The 15,145-nt window shown below is 57.3% G+C and overlaps 4 protein-coding genes across 4 annotated transcripts; 1 reads left to right on the top strand and 3 right to left on the bottom strand.

Annotated features, from left to right (window-relative positions):
- Positions 1 to 833: 833 nt before the first annotated feature.
- Positions 834 to 3,025, bottom strand: KVR01_012996 (uncharacterized protein). Its single transcript, XM_044783132.1, has 6 exons — positions 2,753 to 3,025; positions 2,423 to 2,687; positions 2,192 to 2,358; positions 1,954 to 2,125; positions 1,576 to 1,891; positions 834 to 1,503 (listed from the first exon to the last, which is right to left on the bottom strand). The coding sequence occupies exons 1-6, from the start codon at positions 2,846 to 2,848 to the stop codon at positions 981 to 983; spliced, it is 1,539 nt and encodes a 512-aa protein (XP_044638152.1). The 5' UTR covers positions 2,849 to 3,025; the 3' UTR covers positions 834 to 980.
- Positions 3,026 to 3,673: 648 nt separating this feature from the next.
- On the bottom strand, positions 3,674 to 6,722 carry KVR01_012989 (uncharacterized protein). Its single transcript, XM_044788354.1, has one exon. It carries the CDS (start codon positions 5,606 to 5,608, stop codon positions 3,896 to 3,898), a length of 1,713 nt encoding a protein of 570 aa, XP_044638145.1. The 5' UTR covers positions 5,609 to 6,722; the 3' UTR covers positions 3,674 to 3,895.
- Positions 6,723 to 7,293: 571 nt separating this feature from the next.
- KVR01_012859 (uncharacterized protein) lies at positions 7,294 to 10,403 on the bottom strand. Its single transcript, XM_044784109.1, has one exon. The coding sequence runs from the start codon at positions 9,764 to 9,766 to the stop codon at positions 8,006 to 8,008; it is 1,761 nt and encodes a 586-aa protein (XP_044638015.1). The 5' UTR covers positions 9,767 to 10,403; the 3' UTR covers positions 7,294 to 8,005.
- Positions 10,404 to 12,494: 2,091 nt separating this feature from the next.
- KVR01_012939 (uncharacterized protein) lies at positions 12,495 to 15,075 on the top strand. The gene has a single exon (XM_044787253.1). The coding sequence runs from the start codon at positions 12,775 to 12,777 to the stop codon at positions 14,209 to 14,211; it is 1,437 nt and encodes a 478-aa protein (XP_044638095.1). The 5' UTR covers positions 12,495 to 12,774; the 3' UTR covers positions 14,212 to 15,075.
- Positions 15,076 to 15,145: the final 70 nt, after the last annotated feature.

The raw sequence follows: 15,145 nt of genomic DNA, 5'->3' as shown, positions 1-15,145 counted from the left end.
AAACTGCACCATTTATAATCTGATCTACCACACATGCCTTATCATTGACTTACCGTACTGGTAAATAGGGGGGATCCACAAGCGTTGCGGCCCCCTGCAAGCGTTACACATACCACAAGAGTTACACCCACCACAAGAGTTATCCCCTTCCACAAGAGTTAGAGAATTAAGGCGTAAAAGTCACGTAAGAAGATTTTACTAATCTAAAAGTTACTCTACTTACCTAAACGTAAAGGCTAACCGAATAGGATTTCATTTCTAAGGCTATTTTAATCCCTCCCTTCCCATAGAAGAGTGCTATATTGCCCATCGGTCCAGTTAAGTGAGTTATTATCTCTAAGTCTAGCACTTCTAGCTGGGTGAGATCTTCGTAACTACCTCTTCATAACTACCTCTTCATACCTAGGGTAGGTAGGTACGTACCTACTTCTCTCCTAAAAAGTCCTCACATAACTTCTACACCTAAATTCTCTAACTCTTACGGAAGGGTAACTCTTACAATAGGCGCAAGTCTTGCGGTAGGCGTAAGTCTTAAAAACGAGGCAAGCCTTGCGGGCCCCCGCAACTCTTGCGGGCTGCCTGCAGGCCCCGGTACGGTAGCTATTTGTATTTCATGTACAGGAGGAGCTCTCTCTATAGTACCGACACCAGTTCTTAGGCTTTGGTCTGACCGCCTGGTTTAACAGACAATCTATTTACCTACCTAGGTATATTGTGCTGAAGAAAGTCTCAAGCCCATTCTCGGAGCTTCGAGACGGAAATTCGGCATCCTGGTCTCAAATAGACTTTATTAAATTTATAAGAGTTGTCATAGGGGGCATTTAATAGAGCAGGACGGACGCTATGTTTTACCGCTCTAGTACAAGTTGAAAGTTGTACTACTAGTAATGAATCCACTTCATTTAAGCTCTTCCAGCAATGAGTTTCTGAGCAATACTTGAGAGCTTCGCCTCTCTTATGTCCCTCCCGTGACAATAACATCACACCGGAATCTTGAAGCCAGTGGCTCTCAGCTTCTGGAAGACCCCATCCGGATCCACCCCGTCGGCGACAGCCCTGAGGAACGCCACATTCTCCTCGCCGTACCACGCGATCGGGTCCTGGTCCCCCCAAGCGTAGTTCAGATACCGCCAGTCCTGGTACACCCCGAGCTCCCTGGCGTGGGCATCGATCTCCCTGCGGAACACCTGCGCGAGGGGCAGCATCCTCTCCTGCAGCTCGGGCGACCCACACGTCAGGATGAGGAGCCAGTTGGTGGCGGGCCCGTCAGCCACCACGTCCTCGAGCCCCATGAGGTTGCCCCCGCTCTGCTGGCTGTGCCTGACCATCGACTGCGTGAAGGGCTGGAACTGCGCGAGGATGTCGTAGGTGACGTTCTGTCCCGTCTCCCGCACCAGCTCCTGCGCTATCCTGTCGAACTCCGCGCCGTATGTCTCAAACGTATCGCCCAGGTATTCCACCATGCCGAGGTCGTTTTGGAATGAGCCCGTGAACCAGTTGGCGCTGCGGTCCATTTTGTGAGCGTCCAGGTGAAGCCAGGCATGCGCCTTGTGTGTCAGGCCAGGGGGTACTTACTACTGCCCCAGTGGCGTGGGACCGCTGAACTCGGGGACTATCTCAGCCACAGGTGCGACGCGGGAGGTGCTGCTGATGTTCTCTATCTTCCTGTATTCATCAAAGGCCGGGGCGTCGCTGACGGCGTCGCTGTTCGTCAAGATCGCCCGGTATGCGTACCCCCTGTGTGGTCCCCAGGACATCCCCACGATGTTCTGGCTCGCCGGGTCTCGGTCCATGCTGTCGGTGAAATCGACGTAGGCGCCAAACACACTCTTTCTGTCCGAGGCGTTGTACATAGTACTACCGCCCCACATATCCGGTGTGTTGACAGCCTCTGTGAAGCATTCATCAGTCCCAAAATCTCCACACGGCGATCGGAATGGCTCGTGGACTCACTTTGATCGATCCTGGTGACAAATCCTAGGTTACCGGAGCCACCCTTCTGAGCTTTGAAAAGGTCAGGGTTGGAAGTCAAGTTGGCGTTGACCACCGTGCCGTTTGCGAGCACAATCTCGAAATTGGTCACACTATCACAAACGAAGCCGAGGGCATTGCTGTGGAAAGAGTACTTCCCGGATCACAGTCAATAGAAGATTTCGGTGAAATAGAAGTCAGAAGTGACTTGGTCACTTACACCGCCGCCAGTCACAAAACCCCCGACGCCAACGGCTGAAGATCGGCCGCCAACAGTGGTGACTTCCCAGCCATCTTTGAGCGTCGTGTAGACCGCCCCCCACGTAGAACCAGGGCCTATCGAAGCGATATTGGTGATTTCGTCGTACGTTGTCGTGTTCATGTAGCCTAGAAACAGCACACAAATCAGCCAAAACGCGACGTGGTCGATAGAATCTCTCTCGACACTCACCAAAGTCAACTGTGATGCCATCTCTGACGCCATTGGACCCCTTGAAAGCCGAGTGAGCGCCACTGCGAATGCCAAACGGACACTGATGCTCGGATATGACCTTGGCAACGATCGACACATCTGCCGTGGTCTTCGGCAGGACCATGCACCAGGCGGCCTGAGCAGCGTTGGAGGAATAGTAGGTCTTCAGACGCTGGTCGTAGGCCTCCGTATCGGGCATGAGCACCATAGAACCAAGCTCAAGGTCGTTGGCGAAGGCGGAACACTACTTCGGGTGTCAGAACACTCAATTCTAGACGCTGCCAAATCTGGGAGGATGCTGGAACAGACGCAAGAGTCCTCTGGGCTGCGGCCGCTCTTGATTTCAACGCCCGACGCCCCAGGTAGGAGCAAGCCCAGGATTGTTTGGCGTAGGGTGAACTTCATAGCTCCCGAAGTCGAGCCGATCTGGCTCTTGACCGCCGTGGTAGAATGGGATTCCGGGAAGTCTAAGCTCGGGGAGATGGTGAGAGACTGGCGGAGATGGGCGAACGTGACAGGAGTTGCTTTACGTTGTTTGGGACAACTCGGCAGAGAAAGAACTACTAATAAGCATAGTTACACGAGATTCACGGAGAGGAAAATGGAGCTCATTCTCCACAACCGAACTCAACACTTGCCCTCGTGTAACAAGCCCTCTGTCGTCTTTGTCGCCACCGAAGATGCAGTACTACTTCACCGTCTCATGACTCCACAAAGACCTTCACAGGTCCACATAAGTGGAGGCTGAAAAGACACGATATGTAACCAAGTGGCGCCGTCTCGCTCTACATTGCTGCCCTAGGGGCGAAGCCCAGCCGTGCTAGCTAGGCGAGTCTCACGTAAGCTGCAGGCCTTCAGGGTGTGGATTGATGTCTCTACGGCTTGTCCCGCCGTGTTTCTGCGTGGACGGAAGCAAGCTGCCTATCATTTCTGTCTTTGCTGGTTATTTGGAGGGTCAGGTGCATGTCCACAACGGGGTGCTGCGACCTAAGAAAAATGTGAACTCGGTGCTTGGATATCATCCGCAGACCCGGTTGGTCTATTGCGTTTCAGTAGTGTAAATGGAATCCGGACAGACTCGGAGGCATGTTTTCAGCCGCCTACAAATCGTTTTATTTTCAATGACTGTAAATTATCTAGGTACTACTAGTATAGAGACTTCAGGACCCTATCCACAGCATAGTCCCGACTTCCCCTACAAAGTTGACGTCTCCAACAAAGAAAGATAAGTGGAACTTGATGAATATTGCATTAAATATTTCCATGTCTCTTTTCCTGCCCGGGCAATACTACAGTGAAGGCACGCAGGCCGACTGCTTAAGACGCGACTGACCAAACGCCATGCTACCAGATACCACAAGGAATAAATGAGCCCCCAGGAACATCAAAGCCAGGAAGCTCAAACCGAGCCCCATCACAAGATGCTACCCCATAACACCACCTACCCATGTATCAAACAAGACCCTCCCCATCATCACACAACCCCAGGTTAGCCAGCATGCTCCCAGCCTGCACGTCAATCCCAGCAGCCCTCTCGTCCTCGATGCCAAACGCAAGGAACATGACATCGTCCACGTACCCATGGTACCTGAGCCCTTTCGTCTTCCACGAGATACTAGTAACATAGAACATCTCACTCGACTCGGCCCTGCCAGGACTCTGGGTGGTCTGCCGCCCGGACACCCACAGCGGCCGCGCGCCGACGGCAAACACCTCGAACGGCGCCCGCTGCCGGAAGACGACCACGTACGGCTCGTAGACCGAGTGGAAATCCCGGTACACCTTGTGGTGCACGACGGCAAACACAAACGTGTTGCCGTCGTCGGGCGTGCAGCCCGGGTCCGCGCGCCGGCACAGCGTCACGGACAGCGAGTTGGTCGCCTGGTGCAGGCTCTCGTGGAACCCGGGGCCCTGGTGCTGGTGCTGCTGGCCCGCCAGGTCGGGGAGGTACCGCGCGAGGCACGCGTTGTCGCGGGCCGGGGCGAACCCCGTGCCCGCGCCGAGGTCCTCGCCCACGGACCCGTCGCCGTTGAGGCGCGCAAACGCCCGCCGCGGCGTCATGTCGTAGTGCACGTAGTGCACGTTGTCCGAGTCCCAGAACAGGAACCAGTTCTTCTCGACGGCGCCGTAGGGCGGGGGCCGCTGCAGCTCGGTGCCGTTAGGGGAGGCGAACTCGTCGTGGGCGGCGGGGGGCCCGCGGGGCCATGTGCTGCCGCTGCTAGATGATGATGATGACGCCTTCATCCAGTCGTCCTCGTCGGCGGCATTGCTGCTGCTGCTGCTGCTGCTTCTCTGCCCGCCCCACGCCTCCGGGACGAGGCCGCGGAAGTCGCGGATCCACTGGCCGAAGCAGTTGAAGTTGGAGTTGCTCCCGTAGATGGTATAGGGGTCGCGGGGCCCGTAAAACACCCTGGCGTCGTGCGGGCCGACGTTGAGGTTGAAGAACTCGAGGTCCCCCGTGCACTTTGTGCCGTCGCCGGACGTGGGCTGCACCGGCAGCGTCGTGGGCTCGCCGAAGCCGCGCCCGTCGGCCTCGATGCACGTCAGCGCGCCGTCGATGAAGATGGCGGTGCAGACCAGCTCGAGCGACGGCTCGACCGCCAGGCCCGGTTCCCTGTCGTCCTCGTCGCGGTCCCCCATCTTCTGCGCGACCACGATCCACGCGGCCTCGAGCCGCGGGTGCGGGATGATGTTCGGGTTGAGCACCTTTGCGCTGCCCATCCGGATGGGGAAGTACCGCCTGTCCTTGGTCGACACGGAGAAGATCTCGGTGTGCGGCACCCCCGAGCCGCCGGGCCTGACCTCGGACGGCGGCTGGAACCCGACGATCTCGCCATTGGGGCCGATGAACCGGGACGGTTTTGTCGGCGGGGGCGGCGGCGAAGACACCAGCGGGGCGTCGTTGAGTCCCTTTGAGCCGTCGGTTAGTGTGCTCTGCTGCGACTGGGCGAGGGCGAGGGCTTGGGCGGCGGCGGCCTCCTCGAACGGGGGCTCATGCAGCGGCTCCGGTGATGTCGGCGAACCGCCGCCGCCGGGCCAGTCACCCACCTGCAGGCCTAACAAGGTCTCCGTGCCGGCTGGGCCGACGAGCCTAACGCAGAGCAGCACCAGCAGGATCGCCGAGCCGAGCACCAGCGCGAAGCGCCTGAAGTCCCTGACCAACATGCTGCTTCTGCTGCTGCTGCTTCTGCTGCTGCTACCTCCTTGCAGCAGCGACGAGTATCGAAATATCTCCGCCGTGGGTGGGGTCGTATGCGGCGAGGGACAAAGCCAAAAACAGAAAACGGCGGGCGTAGGTCTAGATAGATGGGTGGGTAGGCTGGGGCTGATTCACGAAGCTCTGGGACAGCTACAGCTCGGGAGGGTAGGTGACTGAAGTGACCGAGGTGACTGTTGAAATGTTGTTTTTGGTGATCTGAACTCTGATGATCCGGGCAGACAGTGCGATCTTGACTTGAAACACCACGAAACCAAGGCGGCATGCGCCATTACTCGACACATTGAAGTTGGTTCACTCGTGCCACAGGCTAACACAGGGCAGTCGTCGAGCACGGCTTGCAAGACAGACAGACGGACAGACAGACTCTGTCTGTCTACTTAATTATCGTCCTGTCCGGGAAACGTCATTGCTGGCCCCGTTCATCGCATGATTTGACCAAGTGGTAGGCAATCCACCCAGCCCATTGGTTGTTGACATTGACAGCCATGGCTGGCACCGGCGCATTAAAACACCGGGTCTTGGAAGAACATCACAATTTGGAAAGCATCCGGGAAAAGTATGACCGTCAATGTCGTGGTGTTAGGGCCGACAAGTGCCGGTGCCAAGCTTTGCCCCAGAGCCTATGAGGCGCCGTAAACAGGCTGTCAGCCCGTGTCCGTGAGCAGAGCCAGTGTTGGGGGGTCGCCAGCCACGTTACACCTCAATGAGCCTCTTCTCTCTTGCTTCCATCAATCAGCCTTTCGCAGCAACAAGGGGATAGAGATGGGTGAGGCTGTGCCGGCGGGAAGCTTTCGCCTGTTCCTCCTCACGGTGCTTGCGTGCTTGGCCAATCTATCCAGTTCTGCGTGACTGGCACCCTTTCCTTTTCACATGTCTTTTTTTCCCGCCTGATTACACAGTAGCATTCTCCCTTCTTCCCCTTTCTCCCGCCTCGGGGGCCGCGGCTGGAGGGTGCCAAGGGGGTTGGCCACCCACGCGGCCGCTGCTGTGCTGCGACTGCAACACACCCACCACGAAGGGGGCAGATCACCCACCACCGACCCGCTCCTGTGCAGCGTGCACACAAGTCCAATAGTCACTCACCAGCATGCCCCCGTTGTACATGTACCTGACCATCGTCACACATACACACACACACACACACACACACACATATCCTCATGGATTGAACCGCCTCCCCGGGAGCGGGGGAGGTAGTGCGTGCGTCGAGTGACGGAGTGACAGAGTGGCAGACACCAAAACGGGCGTGGCTGGGAGCGCTACTGCACTCGGACGCCAGAGGAGCAGCAGCAGCAGCAGTGCCGAGGCGAGAGGACGAGCACCAAAAAGAAGCTTCAGCACATGTGGGGTGCGATATATTGCCCACCCACGCAGCCACGGCCGGTGAAGCTCGAAGGATTTCCCTCGGAACAAAAGTGACAGGCGTGACAGGCAGAGGTACCTCTGGACCCCCCCCGAGGAGGAGAGCGGGATCAACAAGGGCAGGGATCCCACCTCCCCTGCCGAGCAGCCCACTAGCCCGCGAGCGGAAACATCGTCCGTGCTGAAGACATGCATGGCCCCCTGTCCGACCCCAGGTTTTTTTCGACCTAGGCAGCTAGGTATCCGTACTAGTGTACTAAAAAGCCCCGGGCCTGGGGAAAAGAAAGGTGGGGACGTCATTCCACAGCAGCTCAGATATTGGGCGGGGGTGGGCTATAGAGATCTTGTTTCTCCAATTCGCCCGCCTGGGGAAAACATTGATTGATCGCTGCACAGCGCCAGTGGCATCTTATTGCCAACCAGATATGTATGCCAGATAAGAGACCTATTGTTGCTGTCGTTGTTCACGGCTGGCGCGCGGACACCGCAGTCACAGTGGCAGTTTTAATCTAGAGTTTCAAGGGCGGCCCTGCCGCCGCGGGAACAAAGGAGCCTCTCACGGGCTCGATTGGGTTTCTGGATGAAACGGGATGTGCGTCACGAACCGTGGGCGCCGCCTGTTTTCGTGCACGCCACGAACCATCGTGGTGTTGAATTTTAGCATGTGCCACACACACATTGCAGATGTGATGTGAGGTGCGGTGAGGTGGTGTTCGACTCGGCTCGGCGGGCCTGGGTAAACCTCGCATCCCATTTCCATTTTCAGAAGTGTCGGGATTCTTTCTGCCCTGCTCTGCCCTACACCTCTTGCCTCACGGCGACAGGATCGCGGGGTTGCTCTTCATGGCATGACTGACCGGTTGTCTCGATTAACAAACTGTATTTTGTCTGGATTCAATTGGAAGACGTGTATAGATAGGTACGTCTCCCGAGGTATGATAGAATGGCACGGCGAGCTTAGCCTAGCCTCGCCTCTATATTCATGCTTCCAGTTTAGGCGTCTTGGGCGGCATGCCCGGTGTGGCCCTCGTCTCTGGGCCCGGCGCGCTCGCGTCTGCGGGACCCAGTGTCCTCTTGTAGAACGCCTGCGCGAACTTGACTGCCGGCTCATCGATAAACCTCGTGACCATCTCCGCGCACCAAAACGTGACCGGCAACAGTATTAGGTGGGGCAGCAGGAACGCCACCTCCAGACCCATGGGGCCCACCATGGGCAGCGGCAGCTTGTTGACCCACTGTGGGATGTTCTGAGCCTGTTCCATGCCGTTGGCCCCGACCCACCCAACTGCCGTGTAAATCCTGTCGCCCAGCGTCCAGAGCACAGGCCCGTGGACGAGGTAGAGCGAGTATGAAATCCGTCCCAGGTATTGGCAGAAGCGCGTCTCAAAGAACCGCTTCAGCCAGGGCAGGCGCGGAACTGCCGTCACGAGGAACGCGGCGGCGAAGAAGAGGTAGAACCACTTGTAGTCAAAGGCGGCCTGGGGCTTGAGGAAGGAAAGGTAATACCAGCCCCGGTTCTTTCGCAGCAGCGCCACGTCCGTTGTCTGGGAGGGTATGCCGCCGAGGTACAGCGCGATGACGAGGAGATGGTAGTAGATAAACTCCTTCACCGGGGCCAGCCTGGCCAGAAACCTCGGGAGCTGGCCCTTGGCCGCCAGGAGGTCGAGGTCTGCGAGGAACATGCCCATCATGAACAGGCTGCAGTACCACCCGTCACAGATGTACATGAAGTAGACCATGAGGCCCACGGTGCACCAGAGCCTGGCCTTGGTCGTCGCCCGGGACAGCGCGAGCAGCGTTGTGTACACCGCTATGGACCCCTTCATCTCGACCGGTATGCTCCAGAGGTGGAAGTTGTAGGTGAACCACGGCTCCCCACCCATGTTGAAGATGAAGCTGAAGTTCTTGAGCTCGGCGTACCACCACCAGATCTCATCCCGCATGTTGCTCTGCTTCTTGGCCCCGTGGATCCACAGGCCGCCGAAGGCATGCCATGTCAGCATGTAGAGGAAGGTTGTGCAGATGAGTGGGATGTAAAGACGCATCCACCTCCTGAACAAGGCAGAGCCCAGGTTGTCGGCGAGTTTGGCCTGGTCTCCAGCCTGGATCAGGCTCAGTGGCTTCACAGAGAGCACGTAGCCTGAGATGATGAAGAAGTTGGCGACCGCGAAGTGGCCGCCATTGAAGAACAGCCGTATGCCGTGGAAGCTAGCAAAGCGGTGGTGGCCCTCGAACCCGAAGGCGTTCTCAAATATGTGATTTTCTTGAGGCGTGTGGGCCCAGAGCTCATGGTGTTGCCAGTAAACCAGAAAGGCGGCGAAGCCTCTCAAGCCATCGAGGTAGGCTGTCTTGCGCAGGGCCTCAGGCTGGCCGGTGGATTTTGCCTTTGGCCAGACGACGGCTTTTAGCCGCTTAAGCGCCCAGCTGGCCTTGGGCGAGTGCAGCATCCTCGGTGATGCTGGTTTCCACTCGGCTATTGATGATTTCCATGAATGCTTCTCGTCCCAGTCAAGGTGTTTGATCTCATCCCAGTCTTTGCTGTCTAGGATGCCTAGGCCGTGGTGTTTGGCCGACGTTGGCTCCCCCATACTGTTTCTTGTGGATGAGGTCGAGGAAAGACTGGGTTCCGGCGACTGTGCCAACAAGCCAAGCCCCAGGTCTTTTGGCTGAATAGAGAGTGAGAGAGGCGGTGGGTCTCTCCCTGTCCGTCTTGATGAGATGTTGTCCAAGAACGAATTCATGAAGACTGCAGGCTACTGCGTGACGTCGGCGGACTAGGCTGAACGTTCCGACTCGATATGTGCGGAGAGATATTTGGCATTAGCCACCCCGATGGTGTAGGTGTGATTCCAGGCCCAAGATGTTGTTGGCGTTTGATCTACCGGGCAGCGCGTGGCTGTAGTCGATTCTGCGCAGCTGCTTGCTTGCTTGCTTGCTTGGGCTTATCGCAGGTTCCCAGAAGTCGTCACGCCAAAACCCCTGGCTTCTCGGAGATTGGGTAAAAGCAGGGTGGATTCAGCACACAATTCGAAATGACTTTCACAAGCCAGGGCCTGCTTTGGGATCGGCCCGTATAAAGCTGATCAACCCCAGGCACCGAGGTCGAATTGATGAAGAGTGCCAGGCTCAGCGATGGGAGGCGGGGGACGGCTGCGGGGGAACACACCACCTTGTCGACCCGCCAGGTCATGTAGGGTGGCAGACCTGGGCACCTTGCAGATCAATTCCACGCTATTCCGTGCGCGAAGCAAGGTACAGGATGGCAGATGGCGAGTCAATCCTGCGTCCTGTGGGTGTGCGGGGGTACCCGCGGGCTAGAATACGATAGTGGACGAGGTGAGAACAATAGAAGTCGAGGTCCGGGGGGCAGGGCTGCGCAGAATCGGGAGCGGTTCGCGCGGAGAAGCTTCAACGGCTTCCACGCACAAAATAGCGCAGGCGCGGTGACGCTCGGTGTTGGCCACGTGCAAGATGGACAAAACGCCATCCAACAAGGTTTCAATGTGATGAGAATGACGTTTGGGACCAGCACAGGTGGCTGGTTTGACCAATATTTGCTGCCTCCTCGCTTATACTGGCACTGAGTCGAGATGATAGTCTCACGGCCCTGGCGACTTCGTAGCGCAGCGCCTCTGCTGCTGTTAGATGGCCTGCGGCACGCGGGCTGAAAAGGGCTGCACACCCTCCCCAGATACGAGAATTGTCACATGCACAGCGTCCTGCATTCTTGGGCAGGCCGCTGTGGCCAGGACAAAAAGAGGTGCTCGGCGGCCAGTCGGGGTGTCTCGGGGGCTTTATTAACCATATGGTAGTGGCATCGTAGTTCTTGGGTCATTACTGGGCACTTTGGCCCTCTCTGTGCGCAAGCTGGACACGATCTGGAGGGCGAAATGGCAGACTGGGCGGCCAATTGCGATTGGGAGAGGCACATGCGTTCCAGGTGTGTTGTACCGCGGCCCCGACAGCCCGAGAGACTCAATCGCCAGACGCCAAACGCGAGATGAGCTTGGCCTTGCGATTGGACGTTTGCCTCGCCCCCGAGATGGGGGTCTGATAGTGTGAAGCTGCAAGGGGTCCACTAAACAGGCGCTGCAAGGATGCTCTTCTGTCACGCTTGTTTAGTAAAAGTTAGCAGCAACGCCCGGCGCTGGGTTGCCTGTCAAGGCTGCCAAGGCCCTTCGATCTGGCCCTGATGACGGTCGGGCGAGAGAACCAACCCCTCGCTTGCGGCCCCGTTCGAGCTGCTGTCGGCCCAATTAGGGGCTGCATGACCGTCGGAGCCGGGTCGATCGCCAATGTGTTTCCTCTTTGCGGGAACCGCCCCGGCACTAGGTTCTGGCGGGTTAGCTGGTCATCCTCCTACAGTAGAGAAACAAGCATACTTGGAAAGACTAACGGCGGCGACTTGCCCCACCCGCCCTGGCCTACTGTACGATTAGTCCCCTCGCACGCAATACTGTTAGTTACGGACTGCATCGTGCATTAGGCCCTTCAGCCACCTCGACGACAGCGCGTGTGTCGTCTGAGCCCGGTGAGTCCGCGATGATCAAATCATGTGTCTCGCCGAGGTCTTTGGAAGACAGCCTAAAGATCTGGTGCCGGCGAGCTGGCTATGACTTCGAAGCCCGGCCATTTGCCAGCCGTCCAGGCCAAGGCGACGGTCTGGCGATGGCAGTGCTGTCGGCGAGACGTCTCGACGAGTAAGGGCGTTGGAAGAGGGTTAGGCATGCCAGACTGGGGAGTTGGTGCGAAGGCACGATGTCGTACGACGGTTGCACGGCGTTACTAGTCAGCACGATACCACCGCTGCAGCTTTGATCTCTGCCCCTCCATCCCGCCAAAGTCAATCCGGATGCACCCCCCGCTCAGCATCCAAGGTAACGCTGTTATCCTAGGATCCTGCGTGAACCATCGTCATTGCTCACCGATCAGATGTCGTCTTTCTGCCCAGCCATCCCCGCCCAGCCCTGGTCACCCTGCCAAATTAAGGGCTCCCTCCCATGCGCTGAGGGGAAGATAAATCGATATCATATCGTAGCAGTCCAGCACGTCTGCATGTCAGGCACTTGAACTAGATCCCCGGCAGCGTTGCAAGCGGCGGGAGGTGGGTGACCGACGTTCCTTGACAACCTGCGGCCTCGGACACGTTGGGCGGTGCACTTTGCCCATGCGTTATAGTGGGCCTGGCGAGTTCTTCCGGCATCACACCGCATTGGGTGGTGCCCCGATGAGTTTGCCTTCGTCGTAATTCAAGCTTCCAGGGTCAATCCGGCGCCTCGAAGCTGTGTGCCAGATATTGGGCGAGTTAGCGCAGACATGGGATGAGGCTTACCCACGCAGCCACGGCAGGAGGGGGGCCATGCCGACCACCTGCACCCAGAATCCTGGGGTAGTACCCTCCATCACCCTCAAACAATCCCGGAAGTCATTTTCCAATGTACTCTTGTACTGTACCTGGGGTACCAGATAGTCCAGGCTTTTCCCCTTTGATCCTTGTCTCCATCTCCCAATCTTCCCATCTTCTGGCCCTCTTCAAAGCAGGTCATCCCAATTCTCGACCCTCTCGCGCTTGACATTTTGGGTACCTCCTGGTCATTTGCTGTTCCTAAACACTCATCTTGCCAATACCGTGGCGACCAGACAACAAGTGAAAGTGGTTGATCATCATACATGGCTGGACAGTAAGGCGGCTCGTGAACATCGACGCTCCGCCCACGAGAGAGCCACTGGCCCGGCACATACCTTCACGATGCACTCCCCAGCCTCCTCGGCATCGCCACGATCGTCCCTAGGGACGTGGTCGCCCACGACTCCGAGCTTCTCAAGCAAGTTCAGGAACCGTGTTCCTACGCAGATGAGAAGATGCATTCCCATCTACCTCACTTGCGTTCTTGTTTTCCTCCTCATTCTAAACGCCGACCTGTTCACGGTGTCGATACCCAAAGGGAATAATCAGGTCTTCAGGCGTGGCGGGACAAAAGCAAAGCAAGGCTCGACCTCGACTGCTTCCGTCCAAGTGTTACCACCAACTACTGTTGGCTTCCCGAAGAAGATATGGCAGTCATGGAAGGTGGACCCACTGCACTTTGAGCTACGCGACAGCAATACTGCGCGGACGTGGTTGCAGAGGAACCCAAACTTTAGGTACGAGGTCCTCACCGACACCAACGACGTCGGTTATGTCGAGCAGCATTTCGGCCCCGGAGGCTTCGACCGTCCAGACATTGTCGACCTGTATCGCAACATCAACGCCACAATCATCAAGGCAGATTTGTTGCGCTACATGGTCATGTATGCCGAGGGCGGTGTATATGCAGACATTGATGTCGAGGCACTCAAGCCGGTCTCGCGGTTCATCCCGGACCACAGGTATGCCGAGGAGGACATCGACATGGTGATCGGCATCGAGATCGACCAGCCCGAGTTCAAAGACCATCCAATCCTTGGGAAGAAGTCGCAGTCTTTCTGTCAGTGGACGTTCATGGCGCGGCCTCGGCTACCAGTCATGATGCGTCTGATTGAGAACATCATGTCCTGGCTCGCCGACCTGGCCAAGCAACAAAACGTACCCATCTCAGAGGTGGTCATGGACTTTGACCAAGTCATCTCCGGGACTGGCCCGTCGGCCTTCACCATCGCAATCCTCGAGGAGATGAACGCCAACCGCGCCAAAGACACGCCCGAAATCACATGGGACGTGTTCCACGACTTGGACGAGTCGAAGATTGTGTCTCGAGTTCTTGTCCTGGACGTCGAGGCTTTCGCGGCCGGGCAGGGGCACAGTGACAGTGGCAATCACAACGCGCGGGGCGCGCTTGTAAAGCACCACTATCACGCGAGCAACTGGCCGAGCCGTCACCCACGATTCACCCACCCAGTGTATGGTCCTGTAGAGCACTGCAACTGGGAGCCCAACTGCGTGGCACAGTGGGACGCAGACACAGCCGCCTTCGCACTCATGACCCCAGAGGAGCAAAAGACGCTGGCCGAGGAGATTGAGGCCGAGAGGAAAGCCACAACAGCGCAGCAAGAGCAATTCCTCGCGAGGATCGCGCAGCAGCAAGAGGCGCTCCAACAGCCCCTTCACCTTGGACAGCAGCAGTTCGGTGCGCCGGTTCCGGCACCCGCAAAGCCCGAGCCCGAGGCCGAGGCCGAGGCAGAGGTCAAGGCCGAGCAACCAGAGTGATCGTGCCTTGTCGTTTGATTCCATTCTTCAACATACACAAGAATTCGGGTTTGGCCTCTATTTTGGAGCTCACGGCGTTTGAAGAGGGTAAGCGGCTTGACCAAGTCGCGGCGACGGCGGACGGTACATGCTGCAGACCTCTTGCCTGCTGACTGGGCTGCTGCTGCTGCTGAAGTTGGTTGTCTTTCCTACATAGAGACAAGGATGTCGTCGTTTCAAGCTTCGCGATACGGAGTACAGCCCCATATCCCTCCACTGTGGATCGCCAAGATTGGTGGTTGTCGCAGTGTATGGAGAGTGGAGAGTGGGGCATGTGCAAGCCAGGTGGAGCTCTTGCCCTCGAGGCGGCCGCGACGGTGTAGACTGGTTATCTGATAGACGCATATGTTTTGATGTATTATGATGCAGATGCGAGAGGCGCGGGTTCTTCTCGGGGATCAGGATTTATGTGGTGGGAAGAAGGGCCACAGCCGCCGTCGTACCTCGCTGTCATGGTCTCGTGGGCGGGGGCGTGGGCGTGGGCGTGGGCAGTGGCAGCTTCAGAACAAGGCTGAAGCCTGCCTGCCTCTGTCCGGGTGTCCCAAGGGAGTGCAATCCTTGGGGCTCAAGAGCCATGGCGGTCAACAAAGTTGACCTTGGTTAGGGTGGACTTGTTCGCAGGCCCAAGGCAATGCTCGAGACCCCCACGGCGAGATTGCAAATTGTCGATGCGGCATCGAGCTGGTTCGTGCCGCGCTGGGCAAATGGAGGGCTGTTCTGCGACAGAAGCTGGACGGGCCTGGCCACGAGGAGGTAGAATCAGCGGATAAGGGGATATACCCGTTCTAGTACAAGATTTTGTCAATAAAGACACATTTTCAAACAGACATCGTTCGTTGCAGGGGAGAATCTGGAAGTGTAAGAGGGGGGGAAATGGCAGCCTGTCAACTGCACA

This window comes from Diaporthe batatas (assembly GCF_019321695.1).
Source record: "Diaporthe batatas strain CRI 302-4 chromosome Unknown Contig00022, whole genome shotgun sequence".
NCBI classification, from domain to species: Eukaryota; Fungi; Ascomycota; class Sordariomycetes; order Diaporthales; family Diaporthaceae; genus Diaporthe; species Diaporthe batatas.
This window is presented reverse-complemented; position numbering and strand designations above follow the sequence as displayed.